The sequence below is a fragment of the Triticum aestivum genome, chromosome 1D (assembly GCF_018294505.1).
Source record: "Triticum aestivum cultivar Chinese Spring chromosome 1D, IWGSC CS RefSeq v2.1, whole genome shotgun sequence".
Classification (NCBI taxonomy): domain Eukaryota; kingdom Viridiplantae; phylum Streptophyta; class Magnoliopsida; order Poales; family Poaceae; genus Triticum; species Triticum aestivum.
In genome coordinates this window covers 130,148,162-130,166,422 of record NC_057796.1, presented here as the reverse complement: position 1 = coordinate 130,166,422, position 18,261 = coordinate 130,148,162, and the positions used below count along the sequence as shown (strand labels likewise).

At 43.8% G+C, this 18,261-nt stretch overlaps 1 protein-coding gene across 1 annotated transcript; it reads left to right on the top strand.

Annotated features, from left to right (window-relative positions):
- Nucleotides 1–9,887: 9,887 nt before the first annotated feature.
- LOC123158203 (uncharacterized) lies at nt 9,888–14,834 on the top strand. The gene is made up of 5 exons (XM_044576288.1): nt 9,888–10,182; nt 11,225–11,299; nt 12,892–12,948; nt 14,063–14,136; nt 14,724–14,834. The coding sequence occupies exons 1-5, from the start codon at nt 9,957–9,959 to the stop codon at nt 14,832–14,834; spliced, it is 543 nt and encodes a 180-aa protein (XP_044432223.1). The 5' UTR covers nt 9,888–9,956.
- The last annotated feature ends 3,427 nt before the right edge of the window (nt 14,835–18,261 follow it).

The following is an 18,261-nucleotide window of genomic DNA, read 5'->3' as shown; positions in this document are numbered from 1 at the left end:
TGATGGAGGAGCGTGGCAATCCTGCAGGGCTTCGCCAAGCACCGCGGGAGAGGAGGAGGACATGGAAGAGGGGGAGGGCTGCGCCAGAACTTGGGTGCGGCTGCCCTCCCAACCCCCACATATATATAGGGGCAAGGGATAAGGGGGCCGGCCCCCTCAGATCCAATCTGAGGAGGGGGCGGCGGCCAGGGGGGTTGCCTTGCCCCCCAAGGCAAGGGGGGCGCCTCCCCTTAGGGTTCCCCCAAACCCCCAGGCGCATGGGCCCTGGGAGGGAAGGCGCCCAGCCCACTAAGGGGCTGGTCCCTCTCCACATACATCCCATAGGGCCCTCCGGGGCTGGTGGCCCCTCCCGGTGGACCCCCGGAACCCTCCGGTGGTCCCGATACATTACCGGTGACGCCCGAAACTCTTCCGGTGGCCAAAACGGGACTTCCCATATATAAATTTTTACCTCCGGACCATTCCGGAACTCCTCGCGACGTCCGGGATCTCATCCGGGACTCCGAACAACATTCGGTAACCACGTATATCTATTCCCTATAACCCTAGCGTCATCGAACCTTAAGTGTGTAGACCCTACGGGTTCGGGAACCATGCAGACATGACCGAGACGTTCTCCGGCCAATAACCAACAGCAGGATCTGAATACCCATGTTGGATCCCACATGTTCCACGATGATCTCATCGGATGAACCACGATGTCGGGGATTCAATCAATCCTGTATACAATTCCCTTTGTCTATCGGTATGTTACATGCCCGAGATTCGATCGTCGGTATCCCGATACCTTGTTCAATCTCGTTACCGGCAAGTCTCTTTACTCGTTCCGTAACACATCATCCCGTGATCAACTCCTTGGTCACATTGTGCACATAATGATGATGTCCTACCGAGTGGGCCCAGAGATACCTCTCCGTTTACACGGAGTGACAAATCCCATTCTCGATTCGTGCCAACCCAACAGACACTTTCGGAGATACCTGTAGTGCACCTTTATAGCCACCTAGTTACGTTGTGACGTTTGGTACACCCAAAGCATTCCTACGGTATCCGGGAGTTGCACAATCTCATGGTCTAAGGAAATGATACTTGACATTAGAAAAGCTCTTAGCAAACGAACTACACGATCTTGTGCTAGGCTTAGTATTGGGTCTTGTCCATCACATCATTCTCCTAAAGATGTGATCCCGTTATCAACGACATCCAATGTCCATGGTCAGGAAACCGTAACCATCTATTGATCAACGAGCTAGTCAACTAGAGGCTTACTAGGGACATGGTGTTGTCTATGTATCCACACATGTATTTGAGTTTCCTATCAATACAATTTTAGCATGGATAATAAAGGATTATCATGAACAAGGAAATATAATAATAACCAATTTATTATTGCCTCTAGGCCATATTTCCAACAGAGCGTTTATTCAATATTGCATCTCTGAATTGATTATTGCTAATATTTTGCTACCATATATAGCCAACCCAGCTCCACATATTTCTACACCGTGTATATGTACATTCCCTTGGCAATCGCTTTACACAATTTTAGGAGTTATTTGACACTGCTGGTTGCCTGTCACCACCTGCCGCATGGTAAGAACTTGTAAGATATTGATATTTGCTTTACTGTGAGCACTTTACAATCACATCCTAGAAGTTCATAGGAACATTATTCTTGAATTTTGGTTCTTGTTTCTACTAATATGACAGGTTCCGGAGATAGACGTTTTTGGACGACGGACACATCTTCACCATCACGAGAGTTTGGACAACACACACAAGCACATAGTCAGGTTATCTCTTTACCGTCATTTGAGGGTAGATTTAATTCTGCTATTTATCTAGCTTGGGAGCTTGAAGTAGAACAAGTTTTTATTCACCATGACTTTTCTGAACTTGAGCGAGTACGAGCTGCCACTAGAGCATTTACTGGTTTTGCTTCTGTTTGGTGGAGTGTGCATTGTAAGAAAAACATTGATAACCAACCCACAACTTGGAAAGATTTGAAAGATGTAATGAGACAACAATTTTTCCCTCCTTACTATCGCCACGAATTGCTTCGCAAATTTGAACAATTTAAACAAGGCAACAACACTGTTCATGCTTACTACCAAGAGTTCAAATCTTATATGCATCATTGTGACATAGAAGAATCTGAGGATGATACAATGAATCGATTTTTTGGTGGTTTGAACCATGATATTCAGGCACGATTTCAGTATATTCCTCATTGCATTACTGGTATGTATGTTCGTGCTTGTATCTTTGAGAGACAGTTACATGAGGAAGCATTGGGTGACTACAACAACTACTATTCTAGTTCATGCTCACCACCACCGCTTGGTTCCTCCACCGTTGCACCTACTAGAGCAGCCACACCTCAGATTGTGAGCGCGACATCATCTCAAGAGTATGGTACATTGCCATCATCCGTACCTACATCAGCTACATCTTTGCGACAAGGTAACTGTAAAGGTATTGATGATATAACTTCACATGAGAATGATGCATGCCTAGTTAACTTGAATACATGTGTTGAGTTACCTGTTGATTTGAGCGCATCACCTATTTTAGAGAATTATGTTACTGTCATGAATGCGTCATGTGATCAAACAACTGAAATACCAACAATTTGAGTGCACCCAATGAATTAACTGTTGATGCAAAAGAACCAATGTTTAATCATTTTGATATGACCTCTAGTCTTGGTGATGATTATGTGTCAAATGACTTATTGCATGTTTGCTTATTTAAGCATGTGGTAGCATGTAAATTTGATGCAAGTAAGGTTTATTCACCAATGTTGGGATGGTTTAATGATGAATATTGTCAATCTTTTCATATGAATAAGGGGATATTTGGTTTTATGCCCCTAGTTGCGTCCCACTCGACAGGATTGCCCCTAATTTTCAAAAGCCAGCGGTTCTGTCCAACCCACTTTGGTCGCCTTGTGGTTTTGCCCTTTGACCGTTCGACCGTCACTTTGGAAACTTCATAAGTAATTGATACTAAATCAGAAAAATGCAAATAAGATACCAAAATGTTTGGGAAAACATCACCTACATGTCAATGTCATTTGCATTCATGACAAAAGTGTTGGAAAGTGCCCATCCGAGTTTTAGCTCTTATCATACCACCATGAACAGTAAAATCTAAAAAAATTCAAAAAAATTCAAAAATAAATTTGGTGGCAAAGAATGACAAATGTTTTAAGTGCTCGCCAAGTTTTATCAGGGAATGACATACGTGGAAGTCGTGACAAAAAAACAATCAACACTCCAAAATAGATTATTATTTTTGCCACGACTTCCACGAATGTCATTCCCTGATAAAACTTGGTGAGCACTTAAAACATTTGTCATTCTTTGCCACCAAATTTAGTTTTGATTTTTTTGAATTTTTTTAGATTTTACTGTTCATGGTGGTATGATAAGAGCTAAAACTCGGATGGGCACTTTCCAACACTTTTGTCATGAATGCAAATGACATTGACATGTAGGTGATGTTTTCCCAAACATTTTGGTATCTTATTTGCATTTTTCTGATTTAGTATGAATTAGTTATGAAGTTTTCAAAGTGACGGTCAAACGGTCAAAGGACAAAAGCACAAGACGACCAAAGTGGGTTGGTCAGAACCGCTGGCTTTTGAAAATTAGGGGCAATCCTGTCGAGTGGGACACAACTAGGGGCATAAAACCAATTTTCCCATGAATAAGAGCTTCACTTATATGTGTAAACTGAGTTGCAATACTTTCATGCCTTCTACTTCCTGTGATAATATTTTGGCTTTATATTTTATTAACTATGAAAGTTACTCATGTATACATGTGTCATATGTGCAAAATGCACGGGAAGTAAAAATGGATGACATATACATATACAACATGTATACCTTGTCTCTTTTGTTAGCCACATTTTAGATTAAGCAACGCCGATGACGGCTTTATTTTCAAGAAGGGGAGGATGATGAGGACATGACTACCTTGGATACGACCAAAAATATTGCATACATGCATATTTATCAGGTGATTTCTAGTGCAAACTATTCAATAATCTATTTATGTTATCCAGAACAAAAATACTTCACACACTTTTGTGTTTTGTCTAATTGCAGGTGTATGGGACATTTGTACAATCCACATATGAAGATAGGGGGAAAGGAGAAGTTTAGGTTCTGTTCAAAAAGACTTCTCACGTCACTTTTGGGCCAAGAGAAGATAGATTCCAAGTCTCTCATGTTCTGGATTCAGATTCGGACTGCACAGACATACCTGACTCAAAACGCCGACAACTTTTTCATACGGACTCCGAATTGGGTGATTCTTTTTTTGTTGGAAAGCAGATTTCGTCCTCTTTCCAACCCAATTGGATTCACCTTTAAATTCGTCCAGAGCGTTGAGATATGGATGAAACAATCTGACGCTGCAGCAGAATCCGAGTCAAACAACAAGTCCAAAGGTGTTGCATCACCTCCACTTGGGCCCATGAGCCTTGTACGACCTAGGGTTGGTTTTAGGCTTCCTTGGGACGTCCTCCCACCTCCTTGGCCGCCACCCCTTGCTCCTATATAAGTAGATCCATCTAGTAGCTTTTTCCGGGGGATTTGTTTAGTTAAAAGTTAGCCATTGCAACTTCGTGTACTTCGTTTGTGTCCAACGACCAGACCAAGACCGCTTTTGGATCCCCACCTTTATCAATACTTTATCTATATTCGCAATATTCAGATTGCATTATCATATTCTTGCTTGTTATTTGATTGCGTGCAGGAATAGACCTTTGTGGTCAGGCTGATCGTGCTTCCAGCATCGTCAGTAACCTCGGGAGATTGGTTTAGCGATTTCTAAGGCGCAACGTTGTCATGTTTGTAGTCGGATCGTCAAAGTCGACTCCACCAAATCGATAGTAATCATCTCATCGAAAGATCGGGACACCCTCGCCTCTATCACTTTGTCTCCACGCGCTCCTCCCGGCTAGCTGCCGCCGCCTGATGCAGCGCTCGAGTGCAGCGCCGACTCTCCACCATGGCCGCCCACTGCAAAAAGGATGGCAGGTTGAATAACTCAAATTGCAAGGTCCTTTTTGTAAGAACAAAACGTTTTCTTAGATTAACCTCTTAAAAAAGGGCCGCGGGTTGATTTCTTAGAAACATAGGGGCTTTCTGCAAAAATGCAGATGACGTACGGGGAGAAGCGATAGCCGCTTTATTATTAGGGAAAGATTGATTCTTTCTCGAGGAGCTGTAAGTAGAGGTATGTTGTTTTTGTAGTTTCTTTGTTCTACTAGACTAGAATTTGGGTGGTGCCAACCGTCGTGGTTCCAATTTCTGACATGGATGGACTTCGTTGCAAGCCTTTATACTTTGGTAGGCCCACCTGAATGGCCGAAACATCTATTTTGTCAATTTATTTGTGTAGAAATATGCCGCAAAAATTAGCTATTCCTTACTTGTACCTCATTTATTTGAGCATACCTGATACATTCTTCAGGAGTTCTGTTACGTACGCCACACTTCTCAACTGTGCACGTTTTGTTTTTCCAATTTTCCTTCCCTATGCAATTGGGTCCAACCCAATGAAACCATACGGAAATATATATCAAAAACCTATTCGGTATCAGCAAACATATATGTAAGTATGTTTGGTTCATGACTAAATTTACGACGTCTAACCTCAGGCAAACTATGGCTATCACAAAAGGTGTGGCTAACAAAATAGCCACCACAAATGTGACAAGAGTTGACAAAAAACCGTGCATGTGACATGTAGACCATGTAACTAGAAATGTATGTCAATGAGTCAAATACATGTGTACGCTGTCATGGCATGACTATCCTTACGTGTGACAACCTTAGACTATAAAACCAAACATAACTACATTTAGGTAGGGTAACTTGAGGCTACAGACCAACGTGCCCATACGTTGTTGTTTCTTCTTGAATGCCTTTTTAACTAGAAGGCGTTGTTTGTGGCGCTCGATGAAAGCATGTGGGTTGTTGTCTTTTTTCTTTTTTGTGCTATGGTGGCTTAAGGGCTTTGGGCTTGTTTCTGGGCACCGTTTGTAAAAGTATGCTTATAGGCCTACTAGCGGATGTTCATGACATCTATATTGTTGAATTATAGATGAGCTTTGGGTCAATATCTATATCTGTATATGTATTTTTTCTACTTATAAAGATTGAAGTTGCTGGAGAGTTTATATGTGGGACCATACAAATAAATAAATGCACTTCTACCTACATGTGAGAGTAGCAACCTTTTAAAAGATATAATAAACAAACATTATTTCTACTCGGTGTGAGACGTACCCAAATAAACAAAGTATGTTGCTGCCCTAATGTGAGAACAACACTATAAAAACACACATTATACAACTCAAATTCTAAATAATGGTCTTGATTTTAATTTCTCTGCTCAACCAATTCCTCCAGTTCTATAGCATAGCAGAAGACATCGAACACATTGTAATTTCAACGTAGTCATAAACGTTGTCCTCTTACCAAATTCACGATCTTGTGCATCCAATTACTCATGCCCATTCTACTATGTTTTAAAATTGAAAATGTTATCTCACTGTAGATCTTGCAAAGGACCTACAATGGTCGCTTAAAAATCATCAATGACTACAACGTGACATTTTGTTATATTTACGCTCTCTTTTCCTTCCTACTTATAAAGGTTGGAGTTGGTGGCGAATTCACATGTGGGATCATACAAATAAACAAATGCACTTCTATCCACATGTGAGACTAGCAACTTTCCAAAAGATATAATAAACAAATATTACTTCTACTTGGTGTGAGATGTAACCAAATAAACAAAATACGTTGCTACCCTAATATGAGAATATCACTCTCATAAAAACACAGATTATAAATGCATACAACTTCAATTCAAAATAATGATCTTGATTTTAATTTCTTTGCCCAACCAATTCCTCAGTTCTATAGCATAGCACAAGACATCGAATGCATTGCAATTTCAACGTGGTCATAAACGTTGTCCTCCTACCAAATCCACGATCTTGTGCGTTCAAATTACTCATGCCCATTCTACTATGTTTTAAAACTAAAAAATGTTATCTTACTATAAATCTTGCTAAGGACCTGCAATGGTTGCTTAAAAATCATCAATGACTACAACGTGACATTTTGTTATATTTACGCTCTCTTTTAATCATAAAACATGCAATAGTAGTAAGACACCATCATCTTTTGATTATCTCGTGAGTTAGTCATTTTATGGTGAGCATTGTGCTAGTAATAATAAAGGGCAAAAGGCTTCTGAAAAATTCCATATTCGCCGCACTCCGCGGCAAATAGTTGACGCTACACACATCGAACAGAGCGAGTGACTAGATATGGGTTGGCCCATTTTAGCAGCCAAAACTCCCGGTTTTTACCAATTTTGGGAACTTTCTAGAAGGTTCATGAACCAGATTTTTTTCTATTTTGTTTCTTTATTGGCTTTTCTTTCTGTATTTTTTCTTTCTCTTTTATATTTCATTTTTATTTTTCTTCTTTTTTGTTGCTTTCTTTTAAAACTAGAGTTTCAAAAAAAAAATTAGCATTTGAAAAAATGTTTGGAATTTCAAAACAAATAATTCGTTCAGACTTTCAAAAACTGTTTGCATTTTTCAAAAACAATGTTCGGATATTCAGAAAAAATTGGATTTAAAAAAGTCCAATATTTTATAAATTATTCACTTTTTGGAAAAACAATTGAAGATCAAAATTTATTAGTGTTTTCAAAAAGTTTGAGAATGCAAAAGTTGGTTGGATTTTCAAAAGGTTGTTCAAAATTTCAAAAAATTATTCACATTTGAAAAAAGTGGAACTTCAAAATCTATTCATGTTTTAAAAAATGTTCCCAATTTTTGAAAAAACTCGTTTTTTCAGAAATTTTTCACAATTTCAAACAAATTAAAAAATGTTTGCTACATAACACTGGTAGTGTTCTCACTGCGGTTCATCAGCTTCGCTACAACTCATCACGTGAAAAAATGCTCGCTACCAGCTTGTTTCTATAGTGCAACACAAATGGGTTGGCCTATCTACGTACGCCATGGGCGAACCTCCGCCAATCTATCACAAAGAGCGACAAATAGGAGGTCCCATTTCTGTATGTCTGTCCTGCTATTTTGCACAAAAAAAATCCATGAAATTTTGTCTAATCCACACGCCGTTCATCAGGCATGTTGGGCATACTTTGAACACCAGCACAAAAAAGAAACGTGTCCGCCAGGACTTGAATAGGTAGCAAAGGCTCCTCAACAACGCTGAATCGCGTAATAATCGTTCGGCAATATCATCTGGCGAATGCGAGATCTTAATGATCTACGAAACTCATTCTTCAAGGAATCAACGAAAAAGAGCCCTTCGAGAGATGAGCCACGTTTATCACGCAGCGACATCAGATCAATGGTCAGACATTCCTATCACCTTCGGGCAAAAAGACCAGCCGAAGACCGGCATCCTTGGTCCTCGACTGCATAGTGGAACGATGTCGGCTACAAAAAGTCCTCATGGGCGGTGGCAGTAGTTTAAACCTCATATACGAGGACACTCTGCAAAAGATGAAATGTGATAAATCACGCATTGAACCCAGTTATACCACGTTTAAGGGGATTATCCTAGGAAAGGAGGCACGATGTAGCGGAAAATCACCCTTGATGTAGTGTTCGGGACCCCCGATAACTATTTCCGAGGAGTTGACCTTCCACATTGTACCCTTCTGAAGTGGTTACCATGCTATGCTGGGTCGAGAGGCATTCAAATTTTTCACGCCGTCCCACATTGCACCTACATGAAATTCAAGATGTCGGACCCAATGGCGTGATCACTATAGCAAGCAACCCTGATAGAGCACTTAGAGCCGAGAATAAAACAGTAGCGCTCGCCTTGGAATCCTTGGCCGAGGCCCGCGTGGCGGAAGAGCTAACGGTGCCGCATGCAACAGTTGATAGAGACAATGTCATCCTTGACAAGAGGTCCAAGCCTACGTCATTCAAGCCAGCTGATGAAATAGTCAAATTTCAAGTGCACCCAACAGACGCCAATAAAACGGCATCCATCGTTGCACAGTTGGACCCAACGATGGATGAAGCATTTCGCACCTTCCTCCAGGAAAATTGGGATATCTTCGCTTGGCACCCCTTGGACATGCCAGCAATCCCAAGGCACCTCACTAAGCACAGTATGAATATAATTGAAGGCTTCAAACATGTTAAACAGGTGCTCCGCGGATTCTCCGAGTGTGACGCCCGGATAATTAAGCTACAATAATCAATAATCCTATGTTAATGGCGCCAGGTCATCGCGATTACTGTTGTTAAACTCGCGTTGGTTCGAATCCGGTCCAAATTCAAAATTAAAATCAAGTCCAACTTTAAAAGTTTTCAAGTGTCAAAAGTAAAATGTTCATCATGTGGAAAATATTCATTTGTTAATACTGGTGGTTAGGCAACATTTTTGTAAAGTGTTTTAATGCACAACAATAACTAAAACAGTAGCTTAAGCAATTAATTGAAAGCCTTTTATAATTTATAAAATAACAAACTAAGTTATTTGAGTACCAAACTTTTTGTGGCAGTGCCGAATATTGCAATACTATTTATGTGGCCATCTACACTTTTTACAAAACTCGTTCGCTAACAATTTAATATGCAAAACAGAGTTATAAAAGGTAAATAGAAAGCAGAAAAGGGAGAGAGGTACTACTGGCCACTTTGGCCCAGCTAGCTACACAAGAGGCCCAGCCCACCCCACTTGTCCTGTTCCTCTCGCTACAGGGGACAGGGGGCCGTGGCGGCCATCCGCCGGCGATGGCCGTGCGTGGCGGCCATCCGTCCCCTGCCCCTGCCTACAAAGAGCCCCTGGGCGCCCCCCGAAACCCTAGCTTTCGCCTCCCCCCTCTCGCCGTTTCCCTCCCCCACGCACACCAACCGAAGCTCTGCCCGCCATGGATGACCTTAGTTGCCGTGGCCACCTCCCTCCCCGAGCTATGACACCGCGTCGAAGAGGACCGTCGTCGTCTGCTACATCATCTGCGGGGATCCATTCGACCGGAGCCGCACTGCATCGCCGGGATCGACGCATCTACCTCGCCTATGGCCGCCGCTGCCCCGCGCCCGATCTACCTCACCGGAGCTCCTCCGCCCCGCCGGACGCGTCGTCCGCCTCCCCCTGTGAGCGCCACCCCCATTCCCCTTGTTCCCCCCTCTGTTGGTCGCTCTATTGCGTCGTCCAAGTTTCGGCCGATGGCCGCGGCCACCGCGACCGCGCCCACACCCCGCGTCCTGGCCGCCCAGTGCGCGCCTTGGCCGCGCCCACGTACGCGCGCTCGGCCGTCCGGCCGCACCCGCATCCGACGTAGCTCCCTGGCCGTGCCCCCCGCTCGCCTCCTGCTGCTTCCGCCCACGCTGTTGTTGCTGCTTTCCTCTGCTGCCGCTGGTTGCTGCTTCGCTTTGCTGCTGCTGCCGCTCGCTGCTGCATTGCTATTGCCGCTAGCTGCTGCCACTAATTGCTGCATTATGCCACACTGCTACCTGTTGCTGATCTTGCTGCCGCAGATGCTGCTGCTGGTGTTTAATCAGTGCGTGGCCATGGCTGGCCTGGGTTGTGTGTACGGCCGTGCGTGTGGCCGGCTTGTGCCACTGCACGTGGGGGTAGCCCAACTAGTTAAGGCTAATTGCTTTTTAGTTAGTGGTTAATTAGTATAGTTAAATTAGCCTAATGTACAGCTGACATCTAGCCCTTTTTAATTAGGTTAGTTTCTATTTAATTAGTTAGGTGTAGTCTATGCCACGTGGGCCATAACTTCCCTTTTGACAAGTCAGATTGACTTGGTCAATTCGGATTATTGAAATATAACAATTTTAGAAATTCCAGAATATTGTTAAAACTTCGGAAATTCATAAAAAATAATCCGTAGCTCGAATGAAAATGTTTTTTATATGAAAGTTGCTCAGAAAAAATCCAACGAATCCGAATACGCGGTCCGTTCATCTTTCACATGCCCCTAGCATGCTAAACGTGGAGCATTGCCCCTTCGGTTATTTGTCTGACACAGGTCCGGAACCCGGAAAACATTCCCAGTTGAATTCCCCTTCACCTATATCGTGGAGCACTTCGTTAGGTCGACCCTAGTTCTGCTTTTCGTCATGTCATGCTTTATGATGCTTTGTTTGCTTTATATTTACTGTTTCTTTCCCCTCTTCTCTCCGGTAGACCCCGAGACCGATGCTGCCCCTGTGATCGACTACGTCACCAATGACACTTCTTCCTTTTCAGCAGAGCTTTCAGGTAAGCCCCCTCTTTGATCATCCCGATATCGCCCATTCCATTCTCTCATGCTTGCATTAGATTTTGCTACTGTTATTGTTTGCTCCTATTCTGATGCATAGCCTGCTTTTGTAACCTGCTTATTGTTACCTACCTACTTATCCTAAACTGCTTAGTATAGGTTGGTTAGTGATCCATCAGTGACCCCCACCTTGTCCTTGTTTCCCCTGCTTCATCATTGAAGACCCGATCAACGGGATCGAAGACCAGGCCCCGGCACCGCACATCACTTTCCCCTTAGTTACTCGACACTACTGGGTTACTATCGAGTGCCGAGGGTGAGACCTCTACATCACTTCTGATGTTAACCCTGTAATGTAGCTATTCGGTCGTGGTCATCGAGGGTGATTCCGCCTTAACCACTTCCGATACGACTCTGTCGTGCAACCCCTCAAGTGTGAATCTCGGGGGTGGTTCCTCTTACGTTCACCTTGATGATTACATCGAGTGGAATTCACTGGGGGTGATTCCTCGGGTTTTCCCCTTGATGTTTGGACACACGGATACTTGGACTTTACCACTGTTACTTGGAAAGACGGGTCGGCCCTGAGGGGTACCCGCGCGAGCTTAATTGCGAGTGATGTGGAGACGGGTTGACCTGGAGGGTGCCCGCGAGATAATTACGAGGCGTGGCCGGGCATTCCTAGCCCTTGCTGCAAGTCCTCGAGACGGGGCAACGGGGTCACATCTTTCGTGAGTCTCTGCTTGTTACCGCGCGTTCCTAATCCACTACGATTTGGATATTCGATCCGAGGGGCCTCTGGCCTGATAGCACTAACCATCACGTGGGCATAGTATGGGCGTTGTGCGTCGTATGCATCAGCCGAAGCTTAATAGACGTCAGCGACTGAGTGGCGCGCGCCGGGTTGGACTGGTAAGCACCTGCCTTTTTTAAGGAGGTAGCTAGGTCTGCTCACCGGTCGCGTACGCAACGTGCAGGAGTTCCCGGGGAGATGGCCCATGACCCCTGGGGGCATAGGTTTAGTCCGGCGTGCTGACCTCTCTATTAAGCCTAGGTCGGGTTGCGGCGTATTGTTTGGCCGAGGCCGGGCATGACCCAGGAAAGTGTGTCCGGCCGGAGTTAATCGAGCGTGGTGGGTAAGTTGGTGCACCCCTGCAGGGAAGAAAACATCTATCGATAGCCTGTCCTAAGGTAACAGACACTTGGAGTTGTATCCCGATCGATACAACTAGAACTGGATACTTGTGATGAGATTTGGATTATGATGGGAACTGGATAGTATGGCTCTGGGATTGCTTTCTCGCAGGGAGTCGAGAAAGGATCTCTGGCCGAGGTTGATAACACTTCTACTACTTTACTTTATGCTACTCTACTCCCTCCTGTTGCTGCAAGATGGTGGTTTCCAGAAGATGCTAGTCTTTCCCCTTCTCTTCTGGCATTCTGCAGTCTAGTCCACAGATACAACCCTTTTTATTGATACCGATGCATATGTAGTGTAGATCCTTGCTTGCAAGTACTTTGGATGAGTACTCACGGTTGCTTTGCTCCCCCTTTTCCCCCCTTTTCCATTCTTCTCGGATGTCGCAACCAGATGGTGGAGCCCAGGATCCAGACGTCACCTTCGACGACAACTGCTACTACACTGAGGGTGCCTACTACTACGTGGAGGCCGCCGACGATCAGGAGTAGTTAGGAGGCTCCCAGGCAGGAGGCCTTGCCTTTTCGATGATTGTTGCTTTTGTGCTAGCCTTCTTAAGGCAAACTTGTCTAACTCATGTCTGTACTCAGATATTGTTGCTTCCGCTGACTTGTGTTTTCGAGCTTACGTATTCGAGCCCTCGAGGCCCATGGCTTGTAATATAAAGCTTGTATTATTTTATTTTGTGTCTAGAGTTGTGTTGTGATATCTTCCCGTGAGTCCTTGATCTTGATCGTACACATTTGCGGTATGATTAGTGTACGATTGAATCGAGGGTGTCACACCGAGCCAAGAGGCAGGTTATGGGGGAAGAACTGTCCAAGTTGCTAGAGGTCGGATTCATCTGAGATATCAAACACCCCGATTGGTTGGCTAACTTGGTCATGGTACCAAAAAGGACAATTCATGGCGCTTTTGTGTTGATTTTAAAGACGTTAACAAAGCCCGCCCAAAGGATTCCTTCTCCTTATCGTGTATTGACCAGATCATGGACGCCACTGCACGACATGATTCACTGTGTTTTTCTCGACGCTTACTCGAGATACCATCAAATAAAGATGAATGAGTCTGATCAAGCAGCAACTACTTTCGTAGCTCCTTATGGGCCATTCTATTTTAACACAATGCCCTTTGGATTAAAAAATATTGGAGCAACATACCAGCGCATGATTCAAAGATGACTAGAATCCCAAATTGGTAAAACTGTGGAAGCATATGTAGATGACGTGGTTGTCAAAACCAAAAATGCCAATCAGTTAGTCGACGACCTCCGAGAAACATTCACTAACCTTCGAGCATATAACATAAAGCTCAATCCTCAGAAACGTGTCTTTGGAGTACCAGTGGGCAGATTGCTCAGCTTGATTGTTTCCCATCGAGGAATAGAGGCCAACCCTGATAAAATACGAGCCCTTTCCCGATTGGAGGTTCCTACAAAACTCAAGCACATCCAAAGACTGATGGGTTGCATGGATGCTCTGAGTCGTTTTATCTCCCACCTTAGAGAAAAGGCCTTGCTCCTCTACAGATTGCTAAAACAAACTAAAAATTTCTACTGGACTAGCAAGGCAGGTGCTGCATTGGAAGAGATCAAAACACTCCTTGCTACAAACCCTATACTGGCAGCACCCGGAGCAGGTGAGCCAATGTTGTTATACATCTCGGCCACAAACTAAGTCGCCAGCGCCGCATTTGTTGTCGAGCGCGATGTAGAAGGACATAAGATCCATGTTTAGTGGCTTGTGTACTACGTTTCCGAGGTACTTATCCCGTGTAAAACCAGGTATCCTCACTACCAGAAGATAACCTACGCAGTCTTTATGGCATCTCAGAAGCTACGACATTATTTTCAAGAATGCTCAATCACAGTGGCAATCGAGGTACCCCTTAATGATATAATCGATAATCGGGATGCCACAGGACGAGTGGCCAAGTGGGCGATAGAGCTCCTACCTTTTGAAATCACCTATCACCCACGTCAAGCCATTAAATCTCAGTTCTTAGCGGATTTTGTCACAGAATGGACAGAAGTAGAGCTCCCTGGAGAGCACACTACCTACTCCCATTTGACAATGTACTTTGACGGCTCCAAAATGCTTGCTAGATTAGGGGCTAGAGTAGTTCTTACATCACTAAATAGGGATGACATATGGTATGTACTGCAAATTATGTACACCGATTCTAACAATGCAACCGAATATGAGACTCTGCTGCATGGACTTTAGATAGCCATTTCCATGGGAATCCATCGTCTTGAAGTTCGAGGAGATTCTAATATTGCTATCTCTCAAGTTAACGACGAGTTTGACGCAAAGGATCTGAAGATGACGGCATAACGAAATGCCGTTTTGGCAATTTTAGCCCGATCAGAGGGGCTAGAATTCCACCATATCCCAAGAGACAACAAGCAAACCATCGACATCCTTGCTAGAATGGCTGCTAGACATGACCCAGTTCTCGAAAACACCTTCTTTGAATGGCTATTTAAACTGTCCGTAGTCTAGCAAAAAGGGGATAAGGTAGCCCAATCAAGAAACTCCGAAGAGGTCATCCCTCCGACCATTAAACAAGACAAGGAGATAATTGGGGGCTTGGCTCTCGCAGAGATGTCCTCGGCTCATGAAATCATGGAAGTAATTGCGCCATGGACCGAGCCCCTCCTCGCATACTTACTCCGCAAAGATTTACCTGAGGACCAAACCGATGCACGACGGATCATTCGAAGATCCAAAGCGTATCAGGTCCATGAAGGCAAATTGTACAAGAAAAGCGTCACGGGCGTACTCCAATGATGCATATTTGAGGAGGAGGGCCAGAAGCTCCTTTTGGAAATTCACTCCAGCATGGGCGGCCATCACGCTATAGCTCGGGCCTTGGTAAGTAAAGCTTTTCGAGCATGATTTAACTGGCCAACGACCAGAGCAGACGTGAAAACACTGGTCCAAGGAAGTATCGGATGTCAGGTTTTCGCCAATCAAAGTCACATGCCCCCTACAACTCTTCAGACCATTCCGATTACCTGGCCATTCACGGTCTGGGGGATGGACATGGTCGACACACTTAGATGGGGCACCAAGAAAAAGAAGTATCTACTCGTTGTGGTAGAAGAGTTTACAAAATGGATCGAGGCAAAACCAGTAACCTCTGCCAAAGTGGGGCCGGTCATTGACTTCATCTTCGGCGTGGTTCACCGTTACGGAGTCCCTCGTAGTATCATAACATACAATGGGTCCAACTTTACAGCCAAAGAAGTAAAGGCACAGTGCACGAAATTGGGCATTAAACTTGATTACGCCTTCGTATATCGCACTTAGTCCAATGGACAGGTCGAATGGGCCAATGGTTTGATATTAAGTGGCATAAAGCCACCGTTAGTACGCTCTTTAACTGAGGCCGAGTGTCATTGGGTAGAGGAACTCGATTCCGTACTATGGAGCTTGCGCACCACGCCCAATAGATCCACAGGCTGCACACCTTTCTTTATTATCTACGGGGCAGAAGCTATTATCCCAAGCGATCTCATCCATGATGCACCTCGAGTATGCATGTATGAAGAACAACAGGCCGAGGTCGATAGACAAGGCAACATAGACGCCCTTGAGGAGGAACGTGCCGTAGCTTAGGCACACTCTACTTTTTACTAGCAGCAGACAAGACGCTATCAGAGCTGGGAGGTCCGGGCAAAGGTGTTCAATGTAGGATACCTGGTCCTATGCCACCACTCGGAGAAGCAGTAGTATAAACTATCACTCAAATGGGAAGGGTTGTTTATCATCGACCAAGTACTCATAGGAGGAGCTTATCGCATCCTGTACCCCAAAGACAACCGACTGGAGCCAATGTCTTTATGGTTAAAACAAAAGTTTTTCTCCTTTTCTTTAGTATCTATAGTTATAGACTAGCACATATGCCCGTGCGTTGCAACGGTAGAGATTTTTTCGAGAAGCAAGGGAGAGATAATTGATGTGTGCACCAAAAAGGGTCTGCACAGCAGTGAGGCGACAACGAGGAGCTGTGGTCTTTTCACGGATCATGTTTGGTCCGCAAGATATCGATAATGGTGGGGTTAGTCAGCGTGGCAGCAACCAACCAATTCATGCCTTTTTCTCCTTTGGATTCGCCCCCGTGTCGGCGTTGTGGCTACCTCCTCATTTGGTGGCTGTGTGGCCACCTTCGGGGCATGGTTGCTTTGGATACTCTCTCACGACGGTGTAACCGGATGTATTACTAATTGCAACGCATAAATCCTATTTCATTAGCATAATCCATGCATAGCCAGACAGTCCCTTCTTTATCATGATTTATTCTCTTTGATTATTTTAGCGGTCACATGCCCACAGTTCTTTTAATTAGAGCCAAACCAGGGTATTCTCTTTTATTGGCATGTCCCCACAATTTCTTTCAATTATAGCCAACAAGCATATTATCTTTTATCGTCAAATAGCGCATGGGATGCACAACAGTTCATGTCTGGGCCAGCCCACTGGTAGACACCAAAAGGACATGTGTTTGTAAGGCACGAGTATAAATCCAAAAAACGACGATTTGAAGGATCGAACTCACGACCTCAATAATTCGGCCGGGGGTTGCTAGCCACTCAAATAAACTGGTCCTCTAACCAATGACCAGCGCGAATGTTTAAGAACACACCGCAACGCCATATTCATTTTTTTTTATTTTTTTAATTTTTCCCAAAGTAAATTATTATTTATGAATTGCCAAATATTTTTTGAAACATGAACAATTTTTGAAATCTGAAATGGTTTTCAAAAATAACAACAATTTTTTGAAAATTCTGTTCATTTTTGGAAAAAGATGAACAATAGTTTTTTTAAATGTTTGTGATTTTAAAATATTAGTAGGTATAGAGGTATAGATTTAGATAGAGCAATTTTTTCTTATTATTTTACTAGCATTTTTTTCAAGCTTGTCAAAAGCTCTATTGAACCAGTTATGTTTTTAATAAATAGTACTTAGATAATCCGAGGTATGTCAAGCCACTTCGGATACATTTAAAAGTGTTCGGCCTTGGAGACTTCAATTAACTGCCCTTATTTTGTACGCATTCATATTTCCTATTTCCTGTATGTGTGCAACTTTCCATTAACATCATTCTAAAGCCATAATATGCATCAATTTGACTTAAGACTTGGTCGAGCTGGGCTGCCTGGCTCCGGTGCTTACCCCTTACGTTTTCGGTTACTTCGGCTAAGGGGTAAAGGAAGCATCTCTGCGATTGTTACTTCCGGGTCATCCGGGTTAGTACCTCAGACGGGTGAAGCCGAAAGCTAGCAATCTTAAGAATATAATTGGTCGACAACGCAGAAGTGAAAATATCAATTTCCTCAAAACCAAGGTTACGGGACCCCCCCCCCCCCAAATTAACTTTCTGCGCATAGATCGGATGATGGGTTACGTCGTCATTGTTAACATGAGACCCTGAGAAAAATAACTGATAGGGGAACTATTTTTCTCGGAAGATGTTTGTACCTTAAAAAGTAATATAACACAACTCTATGCTTAACTTTCCTTTTTTGAACCTTATGGACGATTGCCTCATTCTCGGAAGAACCTTGCCCGAGTACTAGGGTGAGGAGTACGAAACATTCCTCGGTCAATGGTCGGGGAGGCAAAAGCCGATGGCTGGTTAATAAAGTATTCTATTGCACATCTATTCTCCCGTAATGATGTAATGTACTTCGATACATAGAATCATTACAACAAGTGTTGTTACAGTACAATTACTTAGCCTCCTATATCAAG

Bases quoted from the DNA above. Each gene is read 5' to 3' on its own strand.
- LOC123158203 (XM_044576288.1), top strand. From the start codon at position 9,957: ATGGATGACCTTAGTTGCCGTGGCCACCTCCCTCCCCGAGCTATGACA. The intron at 10,183-11,224 runs GTGAGCGCCACC...TCTCTCCGGTAG, and splicing joins CGCGTCGTCCGCCTCCCCCT to ACCCCGAGACCGATGCTGCC. The intron at 14,137-14,723 runs GTGAGCCAATGT...CATGGACTTTAG, and splicing joins ACTGGCAGCACCCGGAGCAG to ATAGCCATTTCCATGGGAAT.